General features: G+C 43.3%; 1 protein-coding gene across 1 annotated transcript; it reads right to left on the reverse strand.

Annotated features, from left to right (window-relative positions):
- Positions 1–3,310: 3,310 nt before the first annotated feature.
- Positions 3,311–20,011, reverse strand: MPHOSPH10 (M-phase phosphoprotein 10). The gene is made up of 11 exons (XM_060095381.1): positions 19,864–20,011; positions 16,961–17,639; positions 16,253–16,407; positions 15,560–15,731; positions 13,330–13,471; positions 12,417–12,484; positions 10,857–10,994; positions 7,976–8,086; positions 5,138–5,245; positions 3,885–4,115; positions 3,311–3,524 (listed from the first exon to the last, which is right to left on the reverse strand). Exons 1-11 carry the CDS (start codon positions 19,950–19,952, stop codon positions 3,375–3,377), a joined length of 2,043 nt encoding a protein of 680 aa, XP_059951364.1. The 5' UTR covers positions 19,953–20,011; the 3' UTR covers positions 3,311–3,374.
- Between the last annotated feature and the right edge of the window lie 409 nt (positions 20,012–20,420).

Raw genomic sequence — 20,420 nt, forward strand, 5'->3', positions numbered from 1 at the left:
GGCATGTGGGATCTTCCCACACCGGGGCACGAACCCGTGTCCCCTGCATCGGCAGGCGGACTCTCAACCACTGCGCCACCAGGGAAGCCCATAAGTGATTATTCTTATTCTTAGGAAATACATAATGATGTATTTAGGGGTAAAGGTCCATGATGTCTTCAACTTACTCTCAAATTGTTCAGAAAAAGAAAGAATAATAAAGCCAGTGGGGCTAAATTTATTGGAATTTTCCGGGAACTTTAAAATATCAAAATTAAAAGCTAATTAAGGGACTTCCCTGGCGGCGCAGTGGTTAAGAATCTGCCTGACAATGCAGGGGACATGGGTTTGAGCCCAGGTCCAGGAAGATCCCACATGCTACAGAGCAGCTAAGCCTGTGCGCCACAAGTACTGAGCCTGCGCTCTAGAGCCCACAAGCCACAACTACTGAGCCCGCGTGTCACAACTACTGAAGCCCGCGCTCCTAGAGCCCGTGCTCCACAAGAGAAGCTACAGCAATGAGAAGCCCGCACACCGCAACGAAGAGTAGCCCCTGCTTGCCGCAACTAGAGAAAGCCCGCACACAGCAACAAAGACCCAACGCAGCCAAAAAAATTAATTAAAAAAAGAAAAAAGCTAATTAAAAACAATACAGAAAATAAACACATAACAAAATGCTCAATCCCATTAGTAGAGAAACATAAATTAAAACTACACAGATTCATATTATACCTACCAGAATAGCAAAAAAAAAAATTTTAATTCCCCCCAAGTGCTGACAAAGATATGAATAAGTGCAAATTTGTACGACTTCGAGAAACAATGCCCCGTTATCTTTTGGACTTCCTACCCAGCAATTCTAAAGTACCTTAGAGGCTAGAGCCTACAGTAGCACTGTGATGTCCAAATGGGATTATTCATAATAGTGTAAAACTGGAAACAAATGTCTTCAAGAGAATGGTTAAATAAAACTGTAGTATGTTCATACAATACTATGCAGCAGTGAAAACGAATGAATAGGATTATGGATAAATTTGAGGGATGTCAACAGAGAAAAAGCAACCCATCGATATAATGTTCTATTTTCATAAAATTCACATATTAGGAAAATTAAACAATGCATTGACTATGGATATGTGAATGTATGGTAAAATATAAAAAATGCAAAGGAATGATAAATGTGAAATTCAGAACTGTGGTCATTGTTTACCTCTTTACACAGATGAGTGAAGCAGATAGTGCACTGTTTTGTTTTTAGGTAAAAGGTGATTTCACAGATGTTCTATTGTGCTTCTAATTTATATAGAAAATGAAATGTATGTAAATATTCTACCAGAATACACACTTCATAAGGTTAGGAATTGTTATCTGTTTCGTTCAGTTATAACCCTGGTACCTACAATAGTGCCTGGCACAAATCAAATATTTAGAATGAATATAATCTTTATATCAAATGTGATGTTAAAGAAGCAAATGGATTGATATATCTCACCCAGATGTGGGGGGAAAATGTGAAGTGACTTTACTCTGCAAGTATCAAACTTGGACAGATAAAAATGAATCACTGCTCCAGGATCAAACATCCTGATCCTGACAAATTATGAAACAAATAATCATTATGAGTTTGGGATTAAAATATACACACTACTATATATAAAATAGATAACCAACAAGGACCTACTCTATAGCACAGGGAACTATACTCTTTTGTAATAACCTATAATGGAAGAGAATGTAAAAAAAGTATATATACAAATATATGTAACTGAATCACTTTGCTGTACATCTGAAACTACCACAACACTGTAAATAAAATATATTCCAATAAGTTAAAAAAATAATAATCAAGGGAAAGAGAACTAAGCTAGCCATGAGTGGGAACTGGAAAACTGTGTTTTGTTTTGTTTAAATATTTATTTATATGGCTGCGTCAGGTCTTAGATGTGAGCACACGGGATCTTCGTTGGCATGCAGGATCTTTGGCTGCAGCATGTGGGATCTAGTTCCCTGACTGGGGATCAAACCCGGGTCCCCTGTAGGGAGTGCGGAGCCTTAGCCACTGGACCACCAGGAAGTCCCCAAACTGTTTTTAGGAAGAAAATAGCAACTCCTAGGGCCACTCCAATCACCACTAAAAATCCTGACACTTTCACTAGGGCTAGAGGGAGACCAGGTGGTTACTCCAACTGTTTTGTTTAGAAGACAAAGGCACAGGAGGGTAGAGAACTGTGTCCTGAATAAGACCTGAAACAAATGACAGTTCAGTACTGACTGGGGCACCCTGAGGGGCCAGCTTCTGTGTCAGCAGGACCGCAGACCACAAACCTCCAGGCTCCTGACAGTGACTGTCCCGCTGATGATGAAAGAGAAGGGTTTTCGCTATTGCTTCAGCTTCAGCTTTGTTCTCAACCTCTACCCACATAAGGCTTAAGGCATTTCTACCAAAAGCATAATGTGAGGGCTTCCCTGGTGGTGCAGTGGTTGAGAACCCGCCTGCCAGTGGAGGGGACACGGGTTCGATCCCTGGTCCGGGAAGATCCCACATGCCGCGGAGCAACTAAGCCCGTGCACCACAACTACTGAGCCTGCACTCCAGAGCCCATGAGCCACAACTACTGAGCCCACGTGCCACAACTACTGAAGCCTGCGCGCCTAGAGCCCGTGCTCCACAACAAGAGAAGCCACAATGAGAAGCCTGTGCACCGCAACAAAGAGTAGCCCCCGCTCGCCGCAACCAGAGAAAAAGCCTGCGTGCAGCAACAAAGACCCAATGCAGCCAGAAACAATAAATAAATAAAATAAATTTTTTAAAAAAGCATAATGTGAGACCCTATCAGACAAAAGGTGGTCTTCCCTGGGTGGGAGGTGGAGACAGGGAGCACCCGGTGGTCGTGGAAGGCTCCGAGGACCGCCAGTCTGTCCTCCCAGCAAGCTCACCTCCTCTCATGGCCAAATCACCCCCATCCTCCTGCATCTGACGGGGACAAGCCTCCCCAGCCTCTGCGAGCCTCTGCTCACATGACGTGAGATCACTTCTTAAGGGGAAGAATGTAAGGCACACGCATGGAAATCCCACTGTTCTGTGAAAGGATGACAGGGCAGTGGGAGAAGAAAATCAAGGCCTCTTGAAGACACGTGAGGACCTCTGCTGTGGACAGCTGGCTGTGATGGGGTTCCCAGCATGCAGGCCCGCCCCCTCACCAGCTGGGCCTGGGGCGGGCACACTGTGGGGAGGGTCTGGGAAGAGAGGTCCCGCCACATACCCAGATGAAGGCTTGCTCTTCTCAAACATCTGCCATCCATGCAAAGAAAAGTTCTCAAAAATTTTATTACAAAACAGAACAATGACAGAATATAAGCTTACATGCTACTATTTACATTATATGCAAAATCCATTACAGCTTTAATTTATGAACAGAAATATCCTGTTTTTTCTCCTTTTTCTTCTCCGTTCTCTTTGCATCATTTATTTGCATTTTTACTTGATCTTGTAATTTAGAAAAGAATGCTTGTGATGATTTTAAGGCTTTGTCTTTACCTTCATCCTGCAATTAAAAATAATACAAGTTCATGTTGTAAGATGTGCTTAAAGATGAAAAAAACCAAAGGATTAGAACTGGGCATCAAAGTATAAATATGAAAAAGAACTAGACAAGATTATGAAAACTTACATCAGTTAGTGCAGAGATATTATATACATTTTACACTGCAACAATGGTCTCACAATGTCAGGTGACCGTGAGGACCCTGCATTAGAAACCCGGCCAGTCCCCACGGCCTCTCCCGTCCCCTCCCCTCTGCAGGTGTGCAGCGGTGGCTGGCTCGGTTACTCCGCCACCCAGATCACCTAAAGCTTGCCATCCACTCCCCTTCCCCCTCCAGCAGCTTTCCTGCCCCATCCTCACCTTTAACAGTGAAGCTCTGCCTGTCTTGGTTAGCTGTTTTAACTTCTCGGAAGCTACTGCTTTGGTGTATTTCCCTGCTCGGTCTGGGTTGCTCTTTTCAAGAAGTCTTCTCCGCTTTTCTTTCTCCTTTATTTTCAAATGCTTTTGATATTTCTTTTTCCTCCTTTCTCGTTTCTTGTCTGTAGCTGTTTTCTCAGCAGCTGTTTTTGTATCTCCAGCTTTATTTTTCTCCTAGTGAAAAACAACCACAAACACACACATTAATCTAAACTAACAACTCAGGAAATTAGAAGAGAAGCAGCTCCATGGAATGTGGCTGATGGGCTGTACACCGACGGCCAAGTGTGAGAAGCAGAGCATCCCCGCCTACACCCTGAAGGGCTCTGGTCACTCAGCTCTCTAAGACCCGGGATGCGTTCTCTGACGGCGACTGTTCAGTCCCAACACTCCTTCACAAAGGCATCCTGGAGAGCAGGGGCGTCAGGCTGCCCCTCCTGGAGAAGCACGGAGACCCCAGCCGGGGCCTGCAGTGACCTGCCCGCAGCAGCCCAGCTCTGAGCTGCTGGCAGCCATGGGGGGCTGACAGCAGGAAACCTAGCTGGTGAGGGTCCATTTCCTCCCTTTTCTCTTCTGCTGCCAGCCCAGCCTAGCAGAGGTGGCAGGGGCTCTGAAGGGGTGAGTGTGGGTGGAGCAAAGCAAATGAGCACAAAAAAGGAGGGCCGTGCTGCCAGGCGCCAGGAGGCCGAGGCCCCGGCAGAAGCCACCATTACTGTGCAAGGCAAGAGCTCCCATGCTCACGAGGCCGGAACAGCCTGCATGTGGTATGTCCAACTCCTTCCAAGATCCAAATGCTATTACTGATAAGCATTACATGGATACAACACAAAGGGGGAAATGCTGATTAATATCAAAGGATTGCTAAATATATGCAGTTTGTTTTAAACCTAACACCTAAGCTAACATCTAATTAACCCCAAACTTCTAATATTCAAACTGAATTATAACGAGATACTGATGTTGGATATTTACAATTAGCTTTTATAATATTTCTCAATCTGTATCTCATAATAATACCTGATTACAGAAGACTCGTATTTGAATATTCTATATTATTAATTTGATTATACTTGGAAACTGCTGAGATATGTTAGAATAAAGACTACAAGCTCAAGGAAAACAAGCTTAAATGGAGATCTGACTATAAACGACCAACTTATAAACAGATATTTAAAGCTTCAACACTGGCTTCTCACCTTGACTTCCTCTGGGGCCAGGAGGGCTGCATCGCTGACACTCACTGGGGCGACCTCCTCCATGGTGACGGCTGGCAGATTCGACACAACTTTAATCTCTGGAACAGGCTAGAAAAGAGACAACACACTTAACAGGAAGTCAGAAGTGGTCCTCACATAAAATATTTAAATTGTGAACCTACTGAAGTACAATACATACAATACTTCATGGAGATTATTTCTATACTTTCGAAGGACATGTCTGCCATATTCAAACACACGGTCTTTCATCTGTTAGTAAATTCCACCTGCCATGTAGGTGTATATTCTCAAACAATCCTATCCACCGTTTAACAGTGTCTGTAAGTGTTATCTTGCCTTTGGGTATAGGAAAAAAGCTCACTATAAGAAATACATGGAAAAAGCTGCAAGGAAAGGTGCTTATTGGAACAACATGTTCCAGCAACTAAAAACAGATGTTACAAAGAGAAATATGAAATGATACTAAGTTGTTTTGGAAAATGAAGACAGTACTGAAATAAACACAACCTACAAATTATAAAAACAGGAGGAAAGAACGCAACACTAACTGAAGGGCCATTTGTTTGTCGTTTAGGTTTTTTTTTTTTATTCTTGAAAGAACTGCCCAAGGGATTCAGAAATTACAATGGTTGCATCCCACTCACGGTAGTAAAAGGACAATGGTCATGAAGACTTACACTACTGCTCTGTACACTAGTCCTGTTCATCTTGATGCAGGGGCAACGGGGTCCGCAGTGGAGTAAAGGATAAAGTGGGAAAGAGTAGGTGTCCTGAGCGAACACGAGACTGAGCCCCAGGAGACAGGGCTCTGTCCCAAAGCACAGCGCTATCCACCTCACAAGCGCATTTCCTATCACAGTCCTGCCCACGTTCCAGTTAACTAGGCAGATATGCACCCCAGGATCCTTCATAAGGAAGAAAAACAAGCCCTGAAGACAAGAGGGTCCTGGACTCTAAATAAGAGAAGAATGTCAGAGTGTGAAAGAAATCATCTCTTCCCCTGGACCACTGTTCATTTATTTATTAGGAGCACTGTGTTCCATTCTACAATTTAAAGATAAATATGGAGAAAATGGAGACGACCCAAAAAATAACAGAAACTGATGACTGGTTAACAGTCATGGAGATGACTTGTGAAATACCAACCTGAATACGAAACAAGCAATATCAAGAGGAAGCTAGACCAGAAATGACATTTCTGACAAGGAAATAAGAAAGGCTCTTATACTGTGGCCCAAGATTCCAAGGGATGTCTGAGGACTTCCCCATAGCCGGCTCCAGGCTGGTGTGACAAACACAGCCGCAAAAAAAAACACAACTGTGGGCTTCCCTGGTGGCGCAGTGGTTGAGAGTCCGCCTGCCGATGCAGGGGACACGGGTTCGTGCCCTGGTCCGGGAGGATCCCACGTGCTGCAGAGCGGCTGGGCCCTTGAGCCATGGCCGCTGAGCCTGCGCGTCCAGAGCCTGTGCTCCGCAACAGGAGAGGCCACAACAGTGAGAGGCCCGCATACCGGAAAAACAAAAAACAAAAAAAAACACACAACTGTGGGGCTTGAAGACAAGTAGTGAGCAATGAACCATCCACCAATGAGCGCACCTGTGCCACGGGGCTACGAGGGAGAAGGGCAGAGACAGACGCGGGAAGAGGAGGTGTCAAACCTGAGACCCTACAGATGGAGGAGCCCGGAGGGAAGGAAGGAGACCAGGGTGGCCGGGGAGCAAACCACAAGGACCAGAGGGATGGGAAGGAGTCACGTCCCGCGGGGTCTTTTAAGGAGGGAAGGGATCGCATTTTCCACATGAGTAAGACCTTTCCACAGCAGGACCTGCTGGCCGAGAAGGTGGAGACATCCCTCTCCTCTCTTCACCTGCTCACTATACACGGTCATCAGACCAAGCACTCTGAGACTCTCAAGATGGGCCCCACCACCAAAAACGTACCATCATGTAAAGGACACCAGGATTAAACAAAAACAAAGAAGCAGGTGATGACCAAATACTCACACAGGAAAAGTTACCCGACCATCAAAGGATCGGAAAGGACCTCGGAGGTTACCACCTCCTCTGTACAGACAGAACCTTAGGCAATTTGCCTACATCACGAAGCCACTGAGGGGCAGACAGACTCGGGTCTCTGACTCTGGACTAGCCCTTGATGCTCGACATCCCACTTCCAGACGACACAAGTGACCCCAGGGGGCACCAGGCGAGCAAGTACCAGAAGGCTGGTGCAGCATGTTTTGCAGGCTCACAGAAGTTGGTGAGCAGGAGGGAGCTGCAGAACAGATGAGCACTGAGCTGTCTGGGCGGGAGTCGCAGAGGCAGAGGGGGAACAGCACGCAGTGGGGAGAGCAAGGGCCCAGGAGTTAGGGCTCACCTCCCACCCCGAAGCCTTGCTGTCCTCACCTGCAAAGTGGAAGGAGTAGTATTTGCCTCAGGTTCTGTGGGTTAAGAGTTAGTGGACATGACGGACCTAATCTGACAGGTGGCAGGTGCTCAATAAATGCCAGGTACAGACACCACACATGCTCCCAAGACCATCACACAAGCAACCAGAGACCAGACAAGGAAGAAGGGTGGGAACTGAGGAGACCCCGTGGCTAAGGCCAAGGGTCTGGCAGGGACCAGCAGGGCGGAGCCAGAACTGTCATGGGACCAGACACGAGCCTTCCTCATGGGAGGCCCTGCCTGTAATTTATGGGGACTTCCTGCAGGTTTGTATCCTGAAACCAAATAAAGCACGAGTCTCACAAAAGCTCAAAGAGGAATTACAATCACATCTGCTCTGTCTGTTCACTGAGATGTAAACACACTTACCGGCTTAGGGATGAAATGGAAGTTTGAGAGGGCATCCAATTTTAAGAAGAGGGAATCCATCATCTTCTGAATTTCTACGTGCTCTGGATTTTCTTCCTCTGCTGTTTTTTGCTTAGGAAATAAGTTGAACGTTATCAGACTAAGCAGAGTCACAGGCATCACAGGAGAAAACACTCAAGGCTGATAGGGTATCACCAGTTTCTCGTTGCCAGGCTTCAGCTCCAAAGAAACATTCCAAGGCAAGATAAAAGTCACCAATACCAGGGCGGCGCTAGCACCCACCCAAGAAGAAACATGACGTGCACTTGAGAAGCTGTCGCAACTACACCACTAACATTTAGAACATACAATTTAGTTCCCTTGATGTCTACTTCTGTCAGTAACTAAACTACTCCCACTAGGATGGCTATTTAAAAAGAAACAAAACAGGGCCTCCCTGGTGGCGCAAGTGGTTGAGAGTCCGCCTGCCGATGCAGGGGATACGGGTTCGTGCCCCGGTCTGGGAGGATCCCATATGCCGCGGAGCGGCTGGGCCCGTGAGCCATGGCCGCTGAGCCTGTGCGTCCGGAGCCTGCGCGTCCGGAGCCTGTGCTCCGCAACGGGGGAGGCCACAACAGTGAGAGGCCCGCATACCGCAAAGAAAAAAAAAAAAAAAAAAAAAAGAAACAAAACAGAAAATAACAAGTATTGGCCAGGTTGTGGAAGGACCGGAACCCTTAGGCAGTGTTGTTGGGAACGTAAAATGGTGCAGGCACAGTGGAGACGAGTCAGGCAGTGCCTCCAAAAGTTAAACAGAGAATCACCATAGGAGCAGCAATTCCACTTTTAGGTATATGCCCAAGGGAATTAAAGCAGGTACTCAAACAAGTACATGGACACACATGTCCCTGGCTGCATTATTCACAAAAGGCAGAAACAGCCCAAATGCTCATCAACCGGTGACTGGATCAGTAAATTGTGGTACACACACAACAGAATACTATTCAGCTATAAAAAAGGGGATAAATTACGGACACGTCACCAACCTGAAACATTAAGCTAAATAAAAGGCATCAGACATAAAAGGTCACAGGTTGTATGACTCCATTTACATGAAATATCTAGAGTAAGTAAATCCACAGATACAATGCAGATTGGTGGCTGTCAGGGGAGGGGTGGCTGAGTAACTGGGAGTAACTGCTTAGTGGGTGTGGGGTTTCATTTCGGGGCGACAAAAATGTTTTTGAATTAGATACAGGTAGTGGTTGCACGACACCATGAATGCCCCTGAACTGCTCTCTTTAAAATGGTTAATTTGTTATGTGAATCTCAACTCAATTAAAAACAAGAAACAAAGCAAAAAATAAAACTAAGGAGTTAATGAAGATTTTGTAAAATTATCCAAATATTCATTTGGATTGCAGGGACAAACGTATATGTAATTTGTTAAAGATTTTTCTCATTAAATCACATTGGAAAAATTGACAGCAGTTTTCATTTCACTAAGAAAAGGTAAATTTCACACTTCTCTTTCCCCATGACCAAAATGCCATTCTAAGAGGCCAAAATTTTTTGTTTGGTTACTTATTGATGAACCCATGAAAAACCACTACCACCACTACCACTCACCACTGGGAAGCAACTGGCTCTTTACCCCGGTTACCCTAATGCCAGAGACACACCCAGGTCTGTGTGTCCAGTGTCCGTCAGTGCCCCCTTCCAGCCATGTCTAAGCACATACTACTGCTTTTTACTCCTTAAACTTAACACGTTTTAAAATCCTAGCCACGTCCTTTGCCCTCATCCCAGGTTATATCTGTGAAACAATGCATCTGACATCCAGCATCTTCCTGACACACACAGATCTAAGGGTTAACGTTCATTCACACGCTGTTTATCAGCACTCTGCTTATTCCCTCCAGGGCAGCTGCCACTCTTCAGGAAATTCAGATCATCCTTGACAGACTAACTCTTAATGGAATGAATGAGTCTAGGATTAGCCTAAATTGAGTCCACACTCAGAAACTTGTGAACTGGCTGCTGATGTCCAAGAGAGAAATAAAACTATCACTTAAAGACCTGATACGAGCTACATAATTTCATTTTTACCTCTCATGGTTACCAGATACTTCCTGTATTTACTGAATCGCCTCATAGTAGGTGGATTTTCACTAAGCATTGACTGAGGTTGTACACATCTCCCTTCAACTACCACCTTGGGTGGCAAGGCAGCCGGGAAAAATTTTAGTTCAAATCCTTCCAGTTCTTCAGCTTCACAGTGGCATTAGGGCCCTATCTGCTGTTGCTGCCTAAGTGGCATTAATTAACAAAATCTGGATGGAATCTTAAATGCTCTTGCAGGATAAAAATGCCACCTCATCCCCAGGCACATACTGACCACATTCCCAGCAAATCAAATGTGAGGAATAATTCAATTTGTTATATTGGGAATTCAACATTTTTGGAAATATGACTTTGTCCTATTTGACTAAAAGTACTTTTTAACACTCTTAAGTAAAAAGAAACAACCACCAAAAACTCACCAGACCCAAATACATGAAGGAATTCACAAATAATCTTATAAAATTTATCAACAACTTCTAAAGTACAAATGAGAAATGGTTTTTAAATTGTAGCATAATTGCTGGAAAGTTCATAATTAGCTGTGAAAGTAGCAGGTGACCAATGAGTAACTGCAAACCAAACCCCCTCTGCCCCCGACACTCAGTGGGAACACTGCAGCCCCTCTACTCCTAGCATGCTCTCTCACACTACACAGGGTGACCCCAAAGGTCAAGACTTCGGTATTTCACACATTTCGAAGAGCAGGTAGAACCTGCAGAGGTGGTTCTCCACCTCTCCTCCCTGAATGACAACGGCTTCGCCTTAGCAGTGTCCTTACCTGGTTGAGTTTGATGTACTCCTGTTCATAAATTTCAGCAAGGCTCAATTTACTCTTCTCATGGTCCAGTGTTAAACGCTTTTTATACTCATATGCATCCTCTTTAGGTTTTTCTTTACGTACGACATCATCCCAAGCCTAAAATATGAAAGACACACAGAACACAAATTGACAGATAAAATCTGTAACGTCTTTCTAGGCTCCCTTAAGAATCTTCCTCTGGAGGGACTTCCCTGGTGGTACAGTGGTTAAGAATCCGCCTGCCAGGACACAGGTTCAACCCCTGGTCAGGGAAGATCCCACATGCTGCAGATCAACTAAGCCCGTGTGCCACAACTACTGAGCCCACACTCTAGAGCCCGCAAGCCACAACTACTGAGCCCACGCGCCCAAACTACTGAAGCCCGCGGGCTTAGAGCCTGTGCTCCACAACAAGAGAAGCCACCGCAATGAAGAGTAGCCCCAGCTCGCCGCAACTAGAGAAAACCCGCGTGCAGCAACGAAGACCCAACACAGCTAAAAATAAATAAATAAATAAATAAATAAATAAATAAATAAAAAAGAATACGCCTGCCAATGCAGGGGACATGGGTTCGATCCCTGGTCTGGGAAGAACCCACATGCCACAGAGCAACTAAGCCCGTGCACCGCAAGTACTTAAGCCCGCACACCTAGAGCCCGTGCTCCGCAACAAGAGAAGCCACCGCAGTGAGAAGCCCGTGCGCTGCAACAAAGACCCAATGCAGCCAAAAATAAATAAATTAAAAAAAAAAAAAAAAGAATCCTCTGCTGGAATATAATCTTTCCAGAGTAAGCAAAAGCAAACTGCAGCAAAAAGGAACTCATTTTCACCATTTGAAATGACTACTCAAGTCACAGTAAGTATTATGCAGAAAGGGCATCACTCAAGTACCCTTTTTTGTTTTAAATACGTCTCTCTCCTGGTTACCAACTTGAACTCCACAATTCCTCATTGTGGTTTGCTCAACAGTCAAGACAAGAGTTTGCTCCATTTCAAATTTAAAGATTTTCTGCATACAGTCCCCATCCTTCAAACCCTTCCTATTTTAAACAAACATGTTATAAAGCCATCTCGGGACTTCCCTCGTGGTCCAGTGGTTAAGACTTCTTGCTCCCAATGCAGGGGGCCCGGGTTCAATCCTTGTGTAGGGAACTAGATCCTGCATGCCACAACTAAGACCCAACGCAGCCAAATAAATAAATAAATATTAAAAAAAAAAAAAAGCCATCTCTTGGTGCACGTGTCATGTACCCAAGTTTTACTCTAAGTTTACAAAATAAGATCAAGTTTTAAACAAAAACTCTTTGGTCACCCCACTCTCCTCAGGCACGACACCCATCTTTGTTGTGTGACGGCAGTGCCTCACACAACAAAGGCCAAGGACACTTCTGGTGTAGACTTAGGGGTTTTAAATGAAGAACTGATAGAACAAATACTCTATGAAAATAAAGAGTGTTATTCCTACTCCCAGAATATTCTTACATATTTCTAAACATTTCAGTGAATTTTGAATTAAGTTAAATTTCATTCTTACTGACCTGATCTTTTATCCTCTGCTTAATGATATCTTCTAGTTGAACAGTGGTTTCCTCTGTGATCACAGGTGCTAAAGGAAACAGGACATGTACTCATTAGGTATATAGAAACTAAGCAGTGGTATGAAAAGGGTGGTCCTTGAACCTCAGCATCACCCCCATCTGGGAATGCAAATTCTTGGGCCCACCCCACATCTCCTAAATCAGAAAGTGAGGAAGAAAAAGGGATACCTCTGTGTGTTTTAACTAGCCTTTCTGATGCTCCCTGAAATTTGAGAACCACAAAACTACAAAATACATACGGTAGCAAATGCTAACACTTTTAACCCATGCACCTGGGGACTTGCCCCCTCTTTTCCATTCTCTAGCACTGAATAAAATAGAAATTCATTTTGACTTAACGGGTACAAGAAAGAATTCAATGAGATAATCAGGGTTCTGGCTGGAATCATAATTTAATCACTGGACAATGACAGTAGGCACTGTAAGCAGATCACTAGCAGGACTGATTATGGACTATACATTAGGCATCACTAGTATATTAGTAATTGTTGGGTGGATTAACGGTATTGTGGCCGTACAGGGGAATGTCTTAGTTCTTAGAAAAAAATAAAAGTACTCAGGACTAAAGTGTCATGATGTTGGCTACTTACTTTCAAATGACTCGGGAAAAAAAGTGCACACACACAGCCACACACATAAATGGGGGGAGAAAGCAATTATGGCCAAAACTTAACAACTGGTGAATCCAGCTGAATGGCATACATATGTCCACTGTACTATTTTTTCAACTTTTCTATATGTTTACAAGTTTTTAAAATAAAGTTTGGGGAAAAGAAATATTACTCCAAATCTATGAGAACCATAGAAAAGGCACAGACACGAACAGTTGCAGGAGCCCGGTGGCCACACGCACCCATACGGATGGCGTGGTCAAAGTGCAGGGTCTCTTCTAGGAGGCTGTTCTCGGGCCGCTTCTGTGCCGTCACTTCCCCTTGAAGTTGCCAAGGTTTCTTTTCCAACAACTGTTTTTCCAAAGATGCAATTTTTTCATTCATCTAAGAGACAGAAAAAGAGTTACTACATGTTTAGGGAAGAAAACTAGACTTATAGTTGACTAAAAGCAACTAATATTTTTAACAGTGGGAGAGCAAGAAATGTACTGTTCCTGAACACAATTCTGTTTTGCCCTTGCCATTTTTAATGATGTCAGTAGTGACCTATTCCCGTCCCCTGAGGTGGGATGAGGAGCTGTGGATAACCTCCTTCCCCCACTGATTTGGAATGCCAGGTTTATAATTTACTTACTTCTCCCAGCAGCATTTGGGTATATTTCTGGGCTCTGTTCTAGTCAAACGACCTATTTATTCACAAGCCACTATCAATTTTAATTATTAGAGCATTCCAAGACTAAGTAATTTTTTATTAGAACATCAATATTTGATGGAGCCTGACCCTCCTGACTCCACACCCACAATCCAAATTATCTCTTACCTCTAAAAACGTGGCATCTATAATGGCTTCACAGTGTATAAAATGCCAGCCTTTTCAGCTACCTACTGAATTATTTTTCCTAATAGCTTTTCAATTCATCTGTTTGGTTTTTCTAGTATTCTCTGCAAATATTAATGCTTTCACTTCAGTTTTTCTCACTTCTTATCATCTTCTTTTGTAGTTGTCCTGGCTAAATAACACTTATATAAGAATCTTAAGTAACAGTGGAAATAGTAATAGTGGTAATGGGAATAGTCTTATTCTTGATTTTAAAGGGATGTTTCTAGAATTCTACCATTAAACATGATGGCACCTTTTGGCTAGATGTGTTTATATTTCACTAGAAGTTAAAAAAAAAATTAGGAATGGATATTGAATTTTATTAAATGTCATTTCTGATATATATGGAGGTGACCATATGGTTTTTCTCCTTAACCTATTATAACAAGTATTAAATTAATAGATTTCCTAATCCTGAATCAAGAGGATGAGGCCCACCTGATTGTGGTAGCATTATTCTTTCATTGAGCTATTTTGGATTTTTGCATCAATATTCATAAGTGAGACTGTGTGTGTTTTAATGTTACCTTTGTCAGGTTTGGGTATTCATGTTACAACAGCTTCACAAGAAAAGTTTGGAAGCTTTACTCTTTATATGTAGGAACTGATCAAACAGAACTAAATTATCTACTTCTTGAAGGTTTGATATAGTTCCCCAGTAAAACTAAACCTGCTTCTCTTTTTTTTTTTTTTGCAGGGGTGTGGGGAGGGAAGGACACTAACTCAAGAACAAAGTTCATATTTTCTTTCAATTTTTTTTTTTCTTAAGACTTTTTCTTCTGGAAACAATCTGACAATCATGTATTTAACTCAGATTCTCTTTCTTTTTGGCCGCACCATGCAGCATGTGGGATCTTAGTTCCCCAACCAGGGATCAAACCCGCAACCCCTGCAGTGGAACTGTGGAGTCTCAACTGCTGAACCACCACGGAAGTCCCCCCAGATTCTCTTTTTAAAATGATTCTTTTGATATCCTTGGTATCTTTAGTTATTTGCCTAGTCTCACTTCGAACTGTGTGATCTAATTTTAAGATAGTTAAATGATAAAAGCCAAATATTTGGACCCAGGCTGTATCTATTGTTTTCAAATAACATTTTGTTCATCTGAAATTGTCACAAGGAAATAATTTTTATCGACTTTGGAAGATGTGTTTGAGATGGTATTAGTTAAAATTCTGGCTACTTGGCAACTCGCAGAAGCCATCTGAGATAGGCAGTATCCTTAAGAGCAAGTGAAACAGTTACCAGGAGAGGCTCACAGGACAGCTACTTAGGAAAAACATGCCCCAGATATAAAGACAGCACGGAGAAAGAAAAGAAACAAGTTTTACAGATGGGCCCCAGATTGAAAGCCACAGGTTGGGAAATGCAGCATTGATTTTTGCAAATTAGTTGCTTCCCACATGGTTATCTCTATACAGTGTGCTACAGAAAGCAGCTGCAAGATTTTTGTTTTGGTTTTTTTTTAAGGACAGTTAAGTGTTCCACCAAAAAAACACAAAAAACAAAACTGGATAGATTAGTTAGTAGTCTGTGATTTCCACAGTCATGTCAAGCATATGAAAAAATCCCTTAAAATTCCTAATTATTACCTTTTCCTGTCTTATTTCAAAAGAGGATTTGACTTCATCAGAGTCTTTCTGTACATTTAAGACATTTGTATCTTCAGTTTCCTCATCATCTGGCAAAGCAAAGGTCACTCTTTTCAAGGTTTCTTTATGTTGTTTACTGTCTCCACTTTCTTCAAGGTCATTATCTTCATCCCTGTAAGACCAAAACACTTATGAAAGGAAACACACCACTTTCCGATAGAAAAACAAAAAGAAACAAACTTAGTAATTAAAGTTCTTCTTTTGTAGACTTAACGCAATTAAATATTTAGAACTTCTAAAGTCATTCAGTTACTAAGGAACAGAAGGATTTAGGTGAAACAGAACAAAGTGTCCAATACATAGAAAACAAATTTTTCATCTATCTATAATACAAACTTATCTCACCAAGTAACAACAGCGTATTTTTACTGACACAAAAAAACAAATCAGAGCTCCTCGTAAGAAGGGTTTGCGTGCTAGTGCCAGTGATGCTTACCTGCACTAGATCATCTCTGACGTCCCTTCAAATTTGGAGACTTTCCTCTGGCTATCCTGAGGTTCTCTGATCTTAGAGAATCTACTCTCTGATCTTAGAGAATCCCAATTCTTAGGACAATCACAGCTGACACCCAGGAGTACACAAATAGGATGGGGTACCTCCAGCTTACAGTGTAAAGGATTCAAAATACTCACATCTCAGAAAAGCTTTCTTCTCCTTCTTCAGCAATTTCTTCCTCTTCACTTGAAGCCAGTTCATCACCATCATCATGGACACTTGCTATGTCTTCATCACTTTCAACTGGATCAAAGAAATCTTTGTATTTCAGGTTTCTGGAACTTTTACCTGACTAAAACATAAATACTTTTAACACCTTAAATCAAGGATAGGAAAATACATTAAATCATGCATAAATGTGTATGCATACTGTACAGGAGAAATTGGCAACTAAAAACACTACCATAAAACCCTAAGAACTATTAGACCACAACAAACTGAATGGCAGTATAGATTGATTTATGACTGATTAGATAGAGCATGATATTCTTCTCTCTAAATCTTCTAACTACAATTATTTCCAAAATATCCCTGCCTAAATAAAGTACACAAATGCCTTCCTTTCACTCTTATTTCTAGTGCTTGATGAAAATCCATGTCTGAGGGAAAATTCTGAACCTCTCTAACATGTGTGACTGTGGTTCTGAAGCTACAAAACAAGTATTCTGTGATAAGGAAACAATGGCTTTGGTTTAATTTTTCCAGTCTTTTTTTTTTCAACTGATCTAAATATTTCACTTATGCCCTGGTGAGTTTTGAAGTATTTTAAACCTCTTCTGGAGAAACAGAACCCCATCTAATTTGAGGAGGCAAAACGAATGCTCTGTCCTCTCCCAAAACTTTACCTTAAGATCCTGACTTCCAAACAGTCCTCTGTCTTCATCGGAATCGACATCTTCAAAAAAATCAATATCCTCCTCTTCTTCATCATCTTTTTGTTCCTCTTCCTTTTCTATGTTTTCTAAAAAGCTCTCCATTTCAGAGAGTTTGAAGAATTTATCATCTACTATGGACTTTTCCGTTGGTTTCCTAGGCACTTTGTTTTGCACCTTGCTCTGCTGTTCCAATTTGCTGATATCAAAGTCAAGGTCAGAGTCCTCATCACTGAAATCTGGGCTTTTCCTCAGATCCAATTTGCTTGAGTTTATAGCTCTCTCATCCTCTTCAGGATCATCACCACTCAGGTCTGACACTTTCTCTTCCTCCTCTTCCAAATCTTGTTCTAGGTCCTCCTCGCCACTGGCCTCCATCTCTGAGGCATCCTCTTCACACTCTTGCACCTCAATCTCTGAGAGAAGACTGATGTCTTCATCTTTAATGGCTTCACTAACTGCATTCTGGAAGTACTGTAAAATTGGTTCATTCTGCAATTCCAGTTGTTGCCAAATCTGCTCATCATCAAAATTATTTATCATCAGTCTTTGTAAAGGACTTCCACGTTTCCTGTCATTCTCTAGTATTTTATTAAAGTCATAAAGTACTTTTGTTAAAGAAGTAAACTTTGATGCCAGTTCATCTTGAATGCTATTAAGGGGGCAGGGAGAAGTTAAATTAGATTTATAATTATAGGTAACAATTTCACAGCACTCAGAATTTTTTTTTAAAAGCCCAACTCTTGGGCAAAATCAAATTTAAAAAAAACTGAAGTATGGCTGATTTACAATATTATATTAGTTTCAGTGACTCAGTATTTTTACTGATTATACTCCATTAAAAGTTATTTCAAGATAATGGCCAAGACAATTCCATTGCTATACAGTATATTCTTGTTGCTTATCTATTTTATGCATAGTAGTTGGTATTTCTTTTTTTTTTTTTTGCGGTATGCGGGCCTCTCACTGCTGTGGCCTCCCCCGCTGCGGAGCACAGGCTCCGGACGCGCAGGCTCCGGACGCGCAGGCCCAGCGGCCATGGCTCACGGGCCCAGCCGCTCCGCGGCACACGGGATCCTCCCAGACCGGGGCACGAACCCGCACCCCCTGCATCGGCAGGCGGACTCTCAACCACTTGCGCCACCAGGGAGGCCCAGTAGTTGGTATTTCTTAATCCAACACCCCTAACTTGCTCCCCCGTACAACTGGTAACTACCATTTTGTTTTCTATATCTGTGAGTCTGTTTCTGTTCTGTTATATACATTCATTTGTATTACTTTTTAGATCCCACATGTAAGTGATAACACAGTATTTGTCTTCCTCTGTCTGTCTGATTGACTTCACCAAGCATAATATTCTCTAGGTCCATCCAGGTTGCTGCACATGAAATGTTAATTTTAAGTATGTATAGATTCTGGCCCCCAACAGTGTATTATCTTGCCAAAGAACCACATTAGTATATAAAAGGTGTCAACCAAGTATCTGTGAATCTGCTATCTGGATTTTAGACAGGGAAACCGTGACAGATCTATTTGCCTAAAGATAGAGAGTGAATCTTAACCTTAAATTCTCAACTCTGCTATATTACAGGCCACTCCATTCAGTCAGCCCATGGTCAATACTTGCTTTAATAAGAGTGGTCAGAGAATACCTCTCTGAGGATGTGACATCTGAGATGATACCTATTTATAAGGAGACAGTCTTACAAAGCTGTGGAAACATGTACTCCAGGCAGAGGAAACAGCAAGAACAAATTTCCTAAGACAGAAACGCACTGGTTGAGTTTGAGGAGCAGAAAGCCCAGCTTGGCTGAAGTGCGGTGAAGGAGACAGAAGGGAAGGTTAGAGAGGTGGGTGGGAGACAGATCGTGAAGGTCTCAGACATAAGAGTTTGTCATTTTAGAAGTGAAGGTTTTTAAGCAGAGACGCAAAATGATTTAAATTTATGCTTTGGAAAGAAGGCCTGTTGAGGAAAAGGAATGAAATTAGGGTGATCAGGAGGCTGATGCAGTCATCCGGGCAAAGGATGCAGAACTGCGCTGGGATTACAGCTGTGAATACGGTGAGAAATAATCAAATTCAGGATAGCATAGTTCAGAGAACTAACTGACAGGATTTGCTAATAACTGGATGTAGAATTGAGAAAAAAGGAAGACATCAAGGAAGTAGCTTAGTTTCGTGTCTGAAGGACTGGAAAGACAGAGGTGCTGCTCACTGTAATAGGGAAGGCAGGTGGTGAGCATGGGGAAAGGATCTCAGGGAGGGCAGAGGACAGGGAGCAAACAGAACCAACAGTTCATTTTGGATATACTAAATCTGAGATGCTGAGAGTGTATGGCTGTAGTTGCTGTGAGCTTCAAGGTCGGGTTTCAAATATAAATCTGAGAGCCATAATTTCCTAGATCTTTTCACAGTCTTTGAACAAAATACCACGAGCTCGTGCCGGGAAGGGAGACGAAAGACAGCCTTAACTCTCGAGAAGCTCAAGTCGTGGGGTGGATAGATAAGCGACAAGTTAATACTTTCAATTACGTCTGATGAGTAAGTAAGCACTGGGTGCTCTGGGAGCACATGGAAAAAAGAGCAATCCACCCGGTGCATCTTGCGGGGGGGGGGGTGCGGCAACTGAGGCCTCGAAACAGGAATAACCCAGTTAGTTTGATTTCAACAGCACACGACTGGGAGATCCACACTACACAGCTCTTAACCATCTAAAAAAGTGTGATAGGCTAGGAGAGCGTAAACTACCTGAAATCTAAGGAAAAGGGAGCTCCCCTTCCCTTTGCCTTCCCCCTACTCTGGCACTTGCCGGGGGCCCGCAGTCCGCGCCCATGCGAGTCCTGAGCTGCACCAGAGCCCGGACTCCGAGCACTTACGTGAGGAAGCATTCCGGGCTGTCGGTGGCTTTACCGACCTCCCTCAGGCACCGCTCCAGGGTCCGCCGACGCCACACCCGCGGGGCCATGGCTGACTGCCGCTCAGAACACAGAGCCGCATGCAAAGGAGGAGAGCCGCCCGGAAACCACGCCACAAAGACGCACCCCCGCCCAACTGCAGCCGCTAGCCGAAGGTTCCGCGGCGAACAGGTTCCGGATCCACCCCTAGCCACAGCCAATGGCAGCCCGAGAACTTTCACCAAGGGGTGCGGGGGGTGGCCTTGGTGGGGGGGGCTGGGGGGGGGCTCGGGGGGGCGGGGCGGGAAACCGAAAATCGCCATTGGTCAGCTCGATGAACTTTCTCCAAACTTTTTGTTTTGTATTTCTGAGGAGCCCACAGGAGGTGTCGCGTCCTCCTTTTAAGTTTCTGCTTTAGATGCACTCGGTGACTTCAATACGTTGTGTAGTAAAAGAGAGGACCCGCTCCCAACACCCACGGAAACGCAGCACCACTTGTCACTTCCCCTAGCCTCGTCTGCCCCGCCCCCAGGATCTCG

This window comes from Mesoplodon densirostris, chromosome 4 (genome assembly GCF_025265405.1).
Source record: "Mesoplodon densirostris isolate mMesDen1 chromosome 4, mMesDen1 primary haplotype, whole genome shotgun sequence".
Lineage (NCBI taxonomy): Eukaryota > Metazoa > Chordata > Mammalia > Artiodactyla > Ziphiidae > Mesoplodon > Mesoplodon densirostris.